The sequence below is a fragment of the Oryzias latipes genome, chromosome 7, assembly GCF_053564925.1.
Source record: "Oryzias latipes strain Hd-rR chromosome 7, Olatipes_Hd-rR_3.1".
Classification (NCBI taxonomy): Eukaryota; Metazoa; Chordata; class Actinopteri; order Beloniformes; family Adrianichthyidae; genus Oryzias; species Oryzias latipes.
In genome coordinates, this window is record NC_136243.1 from 9292087 (window position 1) to 9306019 (window position 13933).

The following is a 13933-nucleotide window of genomic DNA, read 5'->3' on the forward strand; positions in this document are numbered from 1 at the left end:
TGTGATATGAACCAGCTTTTAACTGCGTCCTTGTGTGTTTCAGGAGCTGCATTCCGCTGGTAAAAATGAAAAATTTAGCACAGAGTTGTGTGTGTTGGCCTAACATTAACTCCCTGATTGAGTCTCAAGAGAAATCGTGTCATTCCTGTCAGCAGATACAAAAGGAACCAAGCTTAGCCCCTCTCCATTTGTGGGTTTGGCCGTCAAGTCCATGGAAAAGGATTCATGTGGACTTTGCTGGTCAATTTGAAGGACTCATGTATCTGGTTGTTGTGGATGTTCTATCCAAATGGCCAGAAGTAAAAATAACAGACAGCACCACTGCTGGAAAAACCATTCAAGTTCTGAGGAGTCTTTTTAGCTGCCATGGCATTCCCAAATCCTGGTCAGTGATAATGAACAACAGTTTTGTTCGGAGGAGTTCGACAATGTTATGAGGTCCAACTCCATCAAGCACATTCGCTCAGCACCTTATCACCCTGCCACCAATGGCTTGGCAGAGCGTTTTGTTCAGACATTTAAACATGCATTAAAATCGCCTGAGAGGGATGGCTTCGGTTCAACAGAGATTGGACACCTTTCTGTTGACTTATCGCAACATGCCACAACTAAGGAGGCTCCAGCAATGCTGTTTCTAAAGCATAGGTTGCACTCGCGGCTGGATCTCATCAAGGCAAATGTGAGAGGAGCGGTGCGAGACGAGAGTCTCAAGATTCTCAACTGTTACATCGTCAAGGTCACTCCAGAGAGACAGTTTGTAGCGGGTGAACCAGTGACTACCGCAGGAGGGAGGAAAAGTGGACAGGTGGTGTGGTTCAGGAGCAACCCGGGCCTGTGTCGTACCAAGTGAAAGTTGGAGAAAAGGGATTGTGGAGACGTCACGCTGATCAGATGCTGTCACGTTTAGAACCAGTGAATCAGGATGGACAAGACTCTGCTGTGAAATCATGGTCTAGTCAGCTGGAGTTACCCTCAAGTAACACTGTGGGTACTCCCAATCACATGGTTGCAACTGATCAGGGACGGGATAAAAATCAAGGATCCACAAAGATGGGGCTGGTTGACGCACCTGAGTTTCCTCAGGCTGAAGTCACTCCTTTAAAAGAGAATGTAAGACGTTATCCACTGAGAAAAACTAAACCACCTACAAGATATTGTGTTTAAAGTTTTTACAGTTAAAGGGTTGCAGCTAAGTTGTTTATTGTTGAAGATAAGTTTAAGCTGCCCTTCAACTACATGCTCTAAGTGGGGAGGAGATGTTATGTGTTAGAACTGTTATTATGTTGGCGACCACAAGAGAGCGCCTGTGGGCTTTAAGGAATTGTTCAGCAAGATGAATAAGAGCGTGTTGTAGCTGTGGAACAGCAATAAAAACGAACTGAGCCTCCAAGGCCGCCTGATGACTTATTTGTGCAGCACCAATGGCCACAAACACAACAATGGGCCCCTTCCCAAGAAAGAGGCTTTTTCTCAAATTAGCCTGTCGCGCAGCACAGTGACCCGCCGCACTGAAGATATGTCTCAGGACATTAGAGGTCAGTTAAAAGTTAAGTCAAAAGACTTTGTTGCTTTCTCACTTGCATGTGATGAGGGCACAGACATTTGGATTCAGCGCAGCTTTTGGTTTTTGAGCTGGGACAAAATGGTTGGATTAACAACTGATTGTTCGCCTGCCACGATTGGGATGAAAGCTGGCCTCACTGCTCTAATTTCCCCAAAAGTTTCCAAATGTGGGAGAAAAGTAGTGCAATACCACTGCATCCTGCACCACCAACATCTGTGTGCAAAGACAGCCGGACTGGCAGACGTCGTGCGCGATCTTGTCAAAATAATAAACTGCATCAGCTCAGAGCCATTCCAGCACCGCCAGTTCAGACTTTTTGGATGAAGTTGATGCACAATACAAAGATGTTCTTTACCATCAGGAAATATGCTGGCTGAGCAGGGGGAATGTGCTCAATAGATTTTTTGAGTTGCGCCATCTTATCGCGCAGTTTCATTCGAGTGCAAGCAGTAAGACAGAAATCCCCTCTGCTAAAAGATGGATTTTCAACGTGGCCTTTATGGTGGACGTCACTGACCTACCCAACAGTTTGAATGTTCAACTTCAAGGAAAAGAACAGATCTTAACAGAACTGTTTTACCACATCAAGGCTTTCCCAATGAAGCTGCAACTACTCTGTCGGCATCTTTCAGCAGGTAAGTCACTAACATGCAGCACACTGGCTTTTGGCTCTTCATCTGTGATTATAACACGAACTACTCCATGTGTGTCTATCGCTGTGTCGCTGTTAGGTGGCGCTGTCCGTGGTGCTTACACCTGTTTGACAGAAAACGTGTCATTGTGTTTGTGGGTCTGCTTTCTTTGCTCTCTTTTTTGTCTTGTGTGTCCTGTAGTTTATGCGGCCTCAGAGTAGTGCTAATGATAATAATGGACAAATTCTTATTTGACGTTTTCTCTCAAGGAAACTTGGCACACTTCCCTAGCCTGAGAGAATTGAATGTGGTGGTGGATAGCTTGCCAGAATATGGAGAACTCCTCAGCAACTTGAATAAGGAGTTTGACTTGCACTTTGTGGACTTGAAGAGCTGCAGATTACATGGAGCTTTTTTCTCAGCCCTTCAGCGTGAGCCTCGGCACCATTCCAGAACATTTGCAGATGGAGTTGATGGAGTTTCAATGTGACTCAGAGCTAAAAAGAACATGTGCATCACTACCCCTGAGAGATTTTTATCCATGTTTCACCACCCATAGCACCCACAGACGAGGAAAAATGCACAAGTAATGCTATCTCTGTTTGGAAGCACCTACATTTGGTGACAGTCAGTGAGTAAGCTGCAGCTCAGCACTCAGTCACTGATAAAGTCAACAGACCAGCTCCACGTCTCTCATTAGGAGCCCAGTTTGCTGTTTTCATTGGAAGAAATTTTGTTTGTTTTAGCTTGCTTTTGTTTTTCCAGTGAGGCCTTGCTGTTATATTTAAAGCTTTCAAAGAAAAGTTTTACATACTTTTTGTGTGTTACCTTGATAAATACAGAATCAAAATAAATACATGAAAGCATAATGTTTGTTTATTTTCTGCTTTTATTTCATGACATTCAAAAATTTATTGTATATAGGCCACGGACCGGGATCACATTTGGATTTTGGCCCTTTGAGCAAAAAAGTTTGCCCCCCCTGTTCCAGGAGGTCTGTTTTTAAGAACATCTACTGTGCAGCCTGCTTTAAAACACTCACATTCTGTTTTTGCAGTTTTATTCCCGAAACTGTTAGTTGATTATTTTTTTCCAGGAAAACAACAAACAGGCTACACTTGTTCTACTCTTACTTGTTGGAGCAAACCGAGGAGAATCTGTCTTTAACTTGAGCAAATCCAGTTCTGCTGATGATCTGCCACAAAATGCAAAAAGAAAATGTTGCAACATGAGGAGTTAGTTTACATTCTAAAAGAATAATTGACAGGTGAGATCTGTGAAGTAGTCGACTTTATTTTTCACAATAACTAAAAGTTTTAAGGCAGTAAAATCCTCACTACACATTTATAGACTTTTCTCACACAGTCATGAACATCTTCAGACTTTTCTCTCTTGTTTAAACTCTCAAAGTTCAAACCATCATAAAAAATAAGTCCAGTATTATTGACGGATAATAAAACCTGCAATCATAGAATGTTAATGTAAATGTGGCCGTTTGAAGGATTCTGTACATCAGACGTGGCCCGATGGAGATTTGTTCACCATAATCTATAGCTGATAGGAACAGGGAACACAATACACAACAGAGAGAAAAAAAGCATGGAAAGGTGAACTACGATATATATATATATAGAATGAACGTTGTAAAGAAAAGTACCGGTATATTATCAATGTTTTTAGAACCATACAGGTTTATTTTTGGTGAAGTTGTTCCCTTTTGAAAGCTGCCTTCAGTGACCTTTTAGGGAACTGCAACATTTGGTGCCTGCAGGTTTGCAGCAATTTATTACCATGAAGTGGGGGTTTAGGTAATAGGTATTCAATGAAGGTTAAAATAACCAGATGTGAAGTGAAAGTCCTGCAGCCTCCAAAAAAACATGATCTTCAAGATCTAAATGCAGGATTCTAACTAAGTGTTTCCCAACCCTGGTCCTCATTAACACTGTCCTGCATGTTTCCCATGTTTCCCTGCTTATCCAGACCTGATTCAGCTCATCATCAGGCTCTGCAGAAGCCTGATGATGACAGTCATCAAAGGCAGGTGTGTTTGAGCAGGGCTGGATTGAAAAAATGCAGATTACTGTTCTCTGAGGACCAGGGTCAGGGAAACACTGTTCTAACACAACAAAGCCTCAGGAGGAACATTTGCTGTGACTCTCATCTGTTGGTTTAATGGAGGCTGATGGGATCAGTGTGGACGTGAGCATAAGAAGAGGACACTTTGACAGTGCTGTAGGTCACTGCATCTCCTTCATCGTCTTTGTCCACAACCTGGGAGACAAACAATAGAGAACCAACTGTAGACCGTATCCACAAGCATCTACAGCCACAGTAATGTCACGTCTTTAGATGATGTGCAGCAACAACACTTTGGATAGACTGATGTTTAGGTGATATGATCCTCACTAAATCCTCATTGCAGTCTCACAGCTTACCTGCTGCCTGTTGTTGGTGTTCCTGGAGAATCTGATGGAGGCGTAGGAACCAACATCTTCTGGAGGAGTCTGCAGCTGAAGACAGTCAGAGGAGGAACATGAACTTTCTGCTCTGACATTCTCACAGCTGGAGGATCATATTTCTACACATGATGATTTGTATGAATTTCCAAGTAGCAGAGAACACTTTCCTGTGTGTCTCACTGTGCTGGAGAACTCTAACAAAGCTGTTCTTCATCTTCCTACCAAGTTTTATTCTGGGATGGTGGACAATGGAGCAGGAAGATTGAGGGGCAGCAGAGGAGGTTTGTCTGTCCCTTTCATCCTGATGTCTGTAGTCAGAACTCTTCCTGCCCCCCCACAACAATGCTTTTCAGGTTTTGACCACGTGATGAAAGCAGATGGTCACATGTCTGCTGTGTCAGGAATCACAGATGAGATCTGGATTAGATGAACTGTGATGGCAGACTGGATGTAAATAAGCTCAGAGGGTGTAATGTGAGGTGCTCAATCCACCTGTTCTAAGAGAACCCTTGTATCTCCTGACATTAATAGGGCTGCTTTAGATCAGCATGGATTTGTTTTAGTCATTTTGTCAGTATAGGTCCATGTCCACAGTTCTATAGCAAATTTAAGACGCAAAGAGACTAGGTTTTTAAGGAGACTTCAGTCCAAGAAAAATACTTTTGATTTAAGAAGAAGCTTTTGTGAAAATCCAACTTTATTCAGGGTTTAGTTTAAATGCTGAAATTAGACTGATCTCAATACCCTTTACCGTTTACATGCAAAATCCCATTTCTTAGCAATTTGAATTATTCATTGAGTTGTAGTGTTAGTCTTTCTTTGCTGCAAAAATGGATGAATATCACTGAGTTACCAACCCTGTTCTTTGTGAGCTACTGTCATTATTTTGCAGCTGGATTAAATGAGCCAAGTTTCTGATTAACTGAACACATCTGATTCCTGTTAACCTGGGGGGTATTCCAGAAAGCACGTTTAAACTACCCTTTGATTTTTATTTTGATATATTTATTTATTTCAAGCATTGTAGTCAAAGCAATAAAGAATTTACACATATTTATCAAACTCATTACAGAAATGATGAAATGGATAGATTAAAAAGACAGAAAACAAAACAAAACAAAAACTTCACTTAAATCACATTTGCTTAATTAAATACAGTGATCATTAACTAAAGTATAAGTAGAGCTTATACTGACTTAAATCCTGACTTTAACCCTGAACTCTGGCTGAAATCCGCCTGAACTTGCTTACACTGGGTATGTCGGTTCCAAAAGATCGGATATGAATTAGCGTAGGTACGCTTGACTTGGTAACCCTGGGTTAATGCACATGCACAGCAAGTACATAGAGACATTTTCAAAGGATCGCCGATTTCCAGAGTCACCATGGAAACGCGTGGAGAAAATAAGACAGCGCTATACTTCAGTGAGACAGAGTCTGAGATTTTAATGACGGAGTATGAAGATTTTACGTCCATCAAAAAAGTAATACGGCTGCATCAGCAAAACAAAGAGATTCTGCTTGGAGAAAAATAACGGACAAAGTGAATGCACAAGTTTCTGATCTTATTTCCAATTACATAATGATATATATATATATATATATATATATATATATATATATATATATATATATATAAAACTTAGAGAAATCACATGAATTGATTGGTAACAAGTAATTAATTTAAGTTTATTCAACCTAATTTTTTATGTCTATCCAACTCAATAATTGTTTATACTACTTAATTTTACTGGTTTATCTAACTAAGGCTGCATTTACACTGCAGGTCTTGATGCCCAAATCCGATTTTCTGACCATATCCGATTTTTTTGACGACCCGCTTACATCATCTTTTCAAAGTGACCTGTATCCGATTTTTGCATTTACACTCTACAATGCTGAAACTATCAAACGTAGATGTTCTGAGGACTACATAGCAGCATTTCCGCCTTCCGCGGACCTCCTTTGGACTTTTGTGTGACTGCGGTTGTCATGGAGGCAACGCAGCGACGGAAGGAGGCGAGAGGGGATGCGCGGGAGAGGAAAAAGGAGGGCTGCTCGGCCGGCTCATGTGCTCTCTCTGAGTTTTGAATGAGGAAGTGTTTGCAGACGTTGTGGTGCACTAACAGTTTGATCGGACCGGAAATTACAAAGCCTGAGGCTGAAGGGTAACACGCTGATGGGGCTCCAGCTGTCCTGGAACAGCAAAATCAGTGCACAAAAGCACCTTCATAAGTCATGTGATCTCAGTTGGTGGTCTCCTGAGTTGACGTCACTGACGTATGACTCTCATCTACTGGGGAATATCCGATTTGTCTGCTTACATGGCACACGCAAATGCACGTTTCCGATTCGTATCCGATTTATTTCCACATATGAATGAGGCCTGAATCCGAGCTGAGAAAAACAAAATCCATGCGTTTTTTTCCTGCTTACACGTTCACCGGTCATATCTGATCTGTGCCACATGAGAGGAAAAAATCAGAATTGGGTCACTTGAACCATGCAGTGTAAATGCGGCCTAAATGTCATTATACTTCAATTAAATTAAATGTTTTTCCATCTTAATTTTTATTGTACTTCTTGAACTCTCATATGTTTCAGTTTGAGGCCGCAGATGTCCTCATTATTATCTTGTTAAAATGAATGACACAGTGTGGAGTTGCAAAATATAATAATTAGACACGTGTCATGACTCTGATTCTAACTTTAATTCTTGCAACAAAATAAAAAATAAAACAAACTAACCTTCAACTAAACTTGCTCCAGACCAGGTTATGCACAGAGCATGAGTTGCTATGGCAACTTGACATACCCGAAACATACCTCTGTTTTGGAACCGAAAGCTGAGGTTATCAACTTCCTTGGCCTCAAACTTACCGTTGTAACTAGCATTACCTGCTTTCTGGATTAGCCCCCTTGCTAACCAGTAGGGTTAGCTGCAAAGCAAACAGGGCTCTAGCTCAAGTGGGAAACTATTGCTTTACTGCCCCCTTGTGGCTAGGCCAGTTTGTTACAGTGAGAGTTTTTTAGTCTCCCTTAAACTAAGTTTAAGGAAAGTAACTTTAAAGAAGGTCAAACTCTGTGTGGAGCAGCAGAATCAACAAACAGAGCTTAGAAACATGGCCACAGAGTAATCACTATAAAAGTCCAAGTTGTCATTATTTAGGTCAAAAACTCACCATATTTTCCTCAATTTGTGTTTTTCTTTCTGCAGAAAAGAAGTCAGATTTAAATTCAGAATCAGAAATTCATTTAAAATAATCTTCTGTTTTCAGCAGCAGGAACGTTCTCACCTTTAATCCTCCTCCATCCCATCAACACGACAACAACTAGTAAGCATGCTGCAACAATTACAGCTGCAATGATCACTGCTGTCATGTCTGGAGCATCAACAGAGAAAACATCAAGGAAAAGTTAGAAAAAGTTACAGCTCTTTTCTCCACAGCATCTCATTGGATTTTAAGTCTGTTCAAGTTAAAGCAGCTGTGTGGTTTGTGACCAGCAGAAGCTGCAGCTAAAGGTTTATTTATAAAACACTTTTTGAAAAATGTTGATAAAAGAACTGTACAGGTAAAAATGCAAAATCAACAAGAAAACCTTTAAAAATAGACAAAAACCAAAGCAATAACAAAATAGTGACACTTAAAATAAATCTAGTCAAATTATGACACATCAAACTGTGGGAAAAAGTCATTTAAAGGGCCTATATCTGACACTGTGGTGTTTTGCTGTTCTGTTTCCTGACTGCCTCTGTGTTTTGCAGGTCCGCTGTCACTCCTCCTGGATGGCCCCTCCCTTTCCTGTCTGGTCCTCTCCGTGGAGGAGTGCACAGCTGCCTGCACTTTGCAATCATGCTTATTTAAGTTGATGTTACTCAGTCCTCAGTGTTGGTGTGTCCCTGTTAGGTCAGTGGTTTTCATGCTCAGCTGACACTGAGGTCTGTTTTGTCCTTTGGCCTTTTGTCTGAGCTTGGTTGTTCCCTTTTTTTGGCTTTTGCAGTATTCCTTCTCTTGAGGAGGTTTTTTGTGTTTTGTGATCCCACCTTGTGCCGCTTTCTGTTAGTATTAAATCGCTCCTAAGCGCATTCTTGAGTCTCGACCTGATTCCGCTCTGCACTTGGGTTTCCGTCCCTCCAGCCGTGACAATCTCATGTAAAATCAACTTTTTGAGCTTTTAAGCTTTTTGCAATGTTTATTCCTAACTATAAGAAACCCCCAAATTGTATTTTGATCCATTCATGCATTTCTGAGTACAGTCATCTGCTAATGCAGTTTGAAGTATTTGCAGAATTTTTTTTTCTTAGTCATGTGACTCCTTCAGTTCATCACAGAAACTCAGACAGCTCAAGACACTTTAAGACTTTTGCGTCTGGTACAGTCAATTGCTCTGAATAAAAAAACCTCGATGTTGAGTCTTCCAGCAGCTCTATTTGCAATCTTTAAGGAAGGTTGAAACTGAATCCTTGTGCAACTTCCAAGACGCATTTAGAAAAAATGAAACTCTGTTTTAATTTTTCTTACAGTAATATTTTACCCTTTATGATGCTGACCTGTTTTTTGTCTGTTTTCTCCTTTTTCTGTTGGTTCCTTTGGGTGAAAATGTCTGCTAAATATTTAAATCTAAATCTCTGCTTCTGAATCTCTAACCCTTGTGCTATCCTATGACCCCACCCTTACGTTTGTGTTCTCCCTACCTGACCTGTGTTCTCCCTAAATGATGAAGGTGAAGAGGATTTCATGTAATCCATGGACACCAGTGAGATCACTAATCATTGAAGAAAAAAGGTTCAGCGCACTATCTAGTGGGTCTAGATGACCCAACTCCCAATGTTAAAGTGCCTAGGATAGCACAAGGGTTACAGGACATTTAGTTGGGATGGGTGAAGTGCTGCTAACCTCCAACTTTGAATTGTGTCTGGTGGTGGAAAGAGTTCTTCAAGCAGATGGAAGAACCTCAGGAGGAAGAGCAGCTAAATACTGAGTGATTAGTTGTTGGTTCAATTCTGAACCTTTTCTGTGTTTAAGCATCACATTTATTCTCTGATGGTTTCAGAAGTGTTGAACTTTACAGATGAGACGAACTCCTCATAAAGTAACTAGTGGTGTTTTGTTAAACAAGTAACTACATCATTATTTCCATGTCGAGTCATTTTATGTTTGACTGGAAGTTTGAGCAAAAACAGAGACTTTGTCTTTTGATTGACAGCTATGAGTTGAACCCTCAGCTCTAAAACATTCTCTCTGGGTTTTTCTGACAACCTTCATGTTTGTTTGGTGACTTCATCTTCAGATGAGACGATGACATCGACCACATACCTGCTTTAGAGAGATGATCTGTTGCAGTTGATGGTTTGGATGTAGACAGAACTGATTCTGAGGTTGTTGTGGATTCAGCTGCAGATGTTGATGCAGAAGATGGTTTGGATGTTGGTTTAAGTGTTTCCCTAGTTGATCTGACATCATTTTCTGGAAGATGAGAAAGGAGAAGTTTGATGCAACAAGTGTCCTCTGGTGTATGTGAGAAAATCTATAAGAAATCATTTTCTATTGGAAAAATAATAGCTGTTTCTCACACAGCATCTGCTTATATTTGCCATTAATTTCATATTTAGAAATTAGAAACTATATAAACTACAAAAGATCAAACAATAGAAATTTTCATCATGTCTGCATATCAGTTGTTGTATGCTTCATTCTCATATTCACAAATTTAAAACTTCAAATATTAAAATCAAAACTTACTCTTTATAACATTCAGTCCAACCTGAAAATCTGTTTCCTGTTGTCCTGATATGCTGAACTGTCTGCAGGTGTAACTTCCAGCATCTTCATCTGTGATCTTCTTTATCACCAGAGAACATTTCTCTGTAAGACTCAGTCTGTCTGATTTAGATCCAACATCTTTGTGAATCTTCCTGAGTTCAAACAGGGTAAATGTTTGTTTTGAATTACTGTACAGCCAGGTGATTCTGGAACATCCATCATTGAAATCATTTCCATTTTCACATTTCAAAGTGACTTCATCTCCAACTCTGACAGTCTTCTGTTCAAATGTTTGAGCCTCTACAGTTTAGAGAAAGAGAGAAACACAAACATGTTCTGTTGATCCTTTTCATGAACATCTTAGACATTTAACATGCATGTTTAAAGAATACACTGAAGTCAATGTGGTTAGCAGCCTGCTGTCATTAGCATTAAGAACACAACAAGTCATGTTCCATGCTTTCAGAAAGGTCATGTTTGAATCTCTGTCATGTTTCTTACCTGTAAATGTGAGCATCCATGTCAGAAACAGAGGGAAGTGAAGTGATGTGAAGTCAAACATTGTTCTCTCCTCTGCTCTTCTCTGTCTCTTCTTGTCTCAGTCTTTCTGTCAGAGGCTGAAGCCGAGACGAACTCTGGACAGAAATGGTTCCTCTTTCTGTGAATAACAGCTCCTCCTTCAAGTTACTTTAGAGGTTTTTTTTCTACTTCCCCACGTTTGTTCACAGCTTTGAACAACAAGCTTCTAAATCTACATTTTCAACAAACTATAAATGAGACTGAAGTGAATTCTGAATCTAAGTACATTAGTATTTTCATGTCTTTTAAAAAGTAAAAATGTGCTTTTGTTTAACCCCTGTGCTATCCTATGACCCCACCCTTATATTGTCTGTTTTCTCCTTTTTTGTTGGTTCCTTTGGGTGAAAATGTCTGCTGAATATTTAAATCTAAATCTTTGCTTCTGCATCTCTAACCCTTGTGCTATTGTATGACCCTACCCTTACATTGATGTGTTATCACTACGTCCACAAAGGTGCACTGTCTTGTGGGGTCTAGATGACCCAACTCCCAACCTTAAAGTTCCAAGGATAGCACAAGGTTTACATGAGGTTTTAGCAGCATCACATGATCGTGTGATCTAGACTTTGACGGATTTTCTCTCCCAGCATTCCCAGCTAACAGTGTCAGATCCGGTCTCAAGGTTTTTTGGTCCAATGACCTTTTGAAAGAAGCATTTTGATGTGAAGCTTTTTACATTTCAGGGACATTATTGCAAATACTTTTGGTTTTTGCAACGTAAGCACTTTCTTAGAAATATGGTAATTGTATTTTTTGACATAAAGTAGAAAAACCTTTAACTTCTCTGAAAAGATCAATGATGCCTAACTCATTATTATTTAGGTGTGGATGAGTTTCTCCTCACTGCTCAGGTGATCCGTTTATTTGATCTGCGCCTCTTCATGTTTTGGTTTTAATATTTATTAAGTGGGTTTTAAAAGATTTGTTGTTATGTGGGCAGCAGAGGCACCATTGCAGTTTTGTTTGGCTACCATGGTTTAATTGCCCAGCATTTGCAGCTAACCAGTATGCTACCAGCTCCACCTGTTGGTCCCCTGGGACACACTCCTCTCTACTGCAGGGCACAGTTTTGAAGATCCTGGGTGTTGAATAACAACTGCAGCTCATAGCTGCCAACTCCAGGCCCCGGTGCTCCAGCTCCTGCCAGAGGGCCTCAGCTACACTTGTCGAGCTGGGACACCCCTCTTCTTGGCCTCTGCTGTGGCCAACAGAGCAGAGTTTGCTTCTCCACTCAGTTTCAGTGGACTTAGAATCTGCTGAGGGATTTTATCCTATTTTCTAAGATATTGGTTTTATTGTGTGTGTTGGTGAAAGGGTGGGCGTTGATTGTTTTTTATGTTATTTTATTTTTTAAATCTGTTTACCAATCTCCTCCACGTGGGTCGGTCCAGTGCTCCGTTGGTAAGTCTAGGCCATTGAAGGGTTTCCTTCCCAATTCTCCCTCCCCTGTGATTGTGTCCCTTGTTTTTAGCATATTTTGGCTTTAATAAAGTTATTTTTTACTGGTATCACGTCTTGGCCTCATTTGAAAAAATTATCTGCACACCTGGGTTAAAGCAGTATTGGGTTCCCTGGACCCTGTACCACGTTGTCTCAGGTTTGACGGGTGTCTTCTCCAAATGGCATGTTTCAGCTCCTTCCACAGATGTTCAATGGGATTCAGATCTGGGCTCATAGAAGGCCACTTCAGAATAGTCCAACGCTTTTCTCTTAGCCATTCTTGGGGTTTTTTGGCTGTGTGTTTTGGATCGTTGTCCTGTTGGAAGAGCCATGACCTGCGACTGAGACCAAGCTTCCAGACACTAGGCAGCACATTTCTATCCAGAATGCCTTGATAATCTTGAGATTTCATTTTAGCTTGCACAACTTCAAGACACCCTGTGCCAAATGCAGCAAAGCAGCCCCAAAACAGAACTGAGCCTCCTCCATGTTTAACAGTAGGGACAGTGTTCTTTTGGTTGTATGCTTCATTTTTGAGTCTACAAACATAGAGCAGATGTGCCTTACCAAAAAGCTCCAGTTTTGTCTCATCTGTCCAAAGGACATTTTCCCAGAAGCTTTGTGGCTTGTCAACATGCATTTTTACAAATTTCAGTCTCGCTTTTTTATGATTTCCTTTCAACCGTGGTGTCCTCCTTGGTCGTCTCCCAATGTTTGACAAGAACAATGTTTGACTTCACATCACTTCACTTCCCTCTGTTTCTGACATGGATGCTCACATTTACAGGTAAGAAACATGACAGAAATTCAAACATGACCTTTCTGAAAGCATGGAACATGACTTGTTGTGTTCTTAATGCTCTGGCGACGAAACAACAGTAATAAAAGCACATTTAGAAGATAGTCTCCTGCAGCTTCCCGCTGAGTGCATGTTGGTCCAACCAGCAAACGTTTAGCATGGCGAAATCTGCTATAGCTGTTGATGGGGCTCCAGCTGTCATCGAACAGCAATATCAGCGCGAAGCTGCAGGAGACTATCTTCTAAATGTGCTTTTATCACTGTCATGATTATTATTAAGGGCCTGCTCGCTCATATTTTTTTTTAATCCGTGCGGTCAGTGCTTTTTTCTTCGCTGCAAGGACCCGAAAGACAGGTAAGCATTTGGGTAATATGTGCTAAAAACTTTAGCTGTGGAGGTACTTAAAACTCAATGCAGCAATGAGCATCTTAGATGTAAATATGTGGGAATAACATCAGCCTTTATTTAGTCTGGACACCACTGGAAACACAAATTCAAATGATGGTTCAGAGTTTCTCCGATCTGCGAAGCATGACTTCCGTCGATCTGGAGCTTCCTTTTTCAAACATAACACACACATTGAATGTAAAATTTAAAAACCTCACTGGTGTCCATGGATTACATGAAATCTTTCCACCTTTATCCACCTTTGTCATGGTAGGAAGAACACGTCAATGCAAGGGTGGGGTCATCT

The 13933-nt window shown here is 40.7% G+C and overlaps 1 protein-coding gene across 2 annotated transcripts in view; it reads right to left on the minus strand.

The window, feature by feature from the left end:
- Window positions 1-3473: 3473 nt before the first annotated feature.
- The window catches only part of LOC105358101 (uncharacterized), a 29886-nt gene continuing 19426 nt past the window's right edge, over window positions 3474-13933 (minus strand). The window contains exons 1-7 of one of the 2 annotated variants that reach the window (XM_023956958.2): window positions 10922-11102; window positions 10400-10720; window positions 9974-10123; window positions 7952-8038; window positions 7838-7866; window positions 4632-4706; window positions 3474-4467 (exon numbers count right to left, since the gene is read on the minus strand). In XM_023956958.2, the coding sequence (XP_023812726.1) occupies window positions 4366-4467; window positions 4632-4706; window positions 7838-7866; window positions 7952-8038; window positions 9974-10123; window positions 10400-10720; window positions 10922-10982 (825 nt within the window). In that variant the 5' untranslated portion in view covers window positions 10983-11102 and the 3' untranslated portion in view covers window positions 3474-4365. Of the gene's footprint in view, window positions 4468-4631; window positions 4707-7837; window positions 7867-7951; window positions 8039-9973; window positions 10124-10399; window positions 10721-10921; window positions 11103-13933 lie in introns of those variants that run through there. The other variant, XM_078950154.1, reaches the window with a different exon arrangement.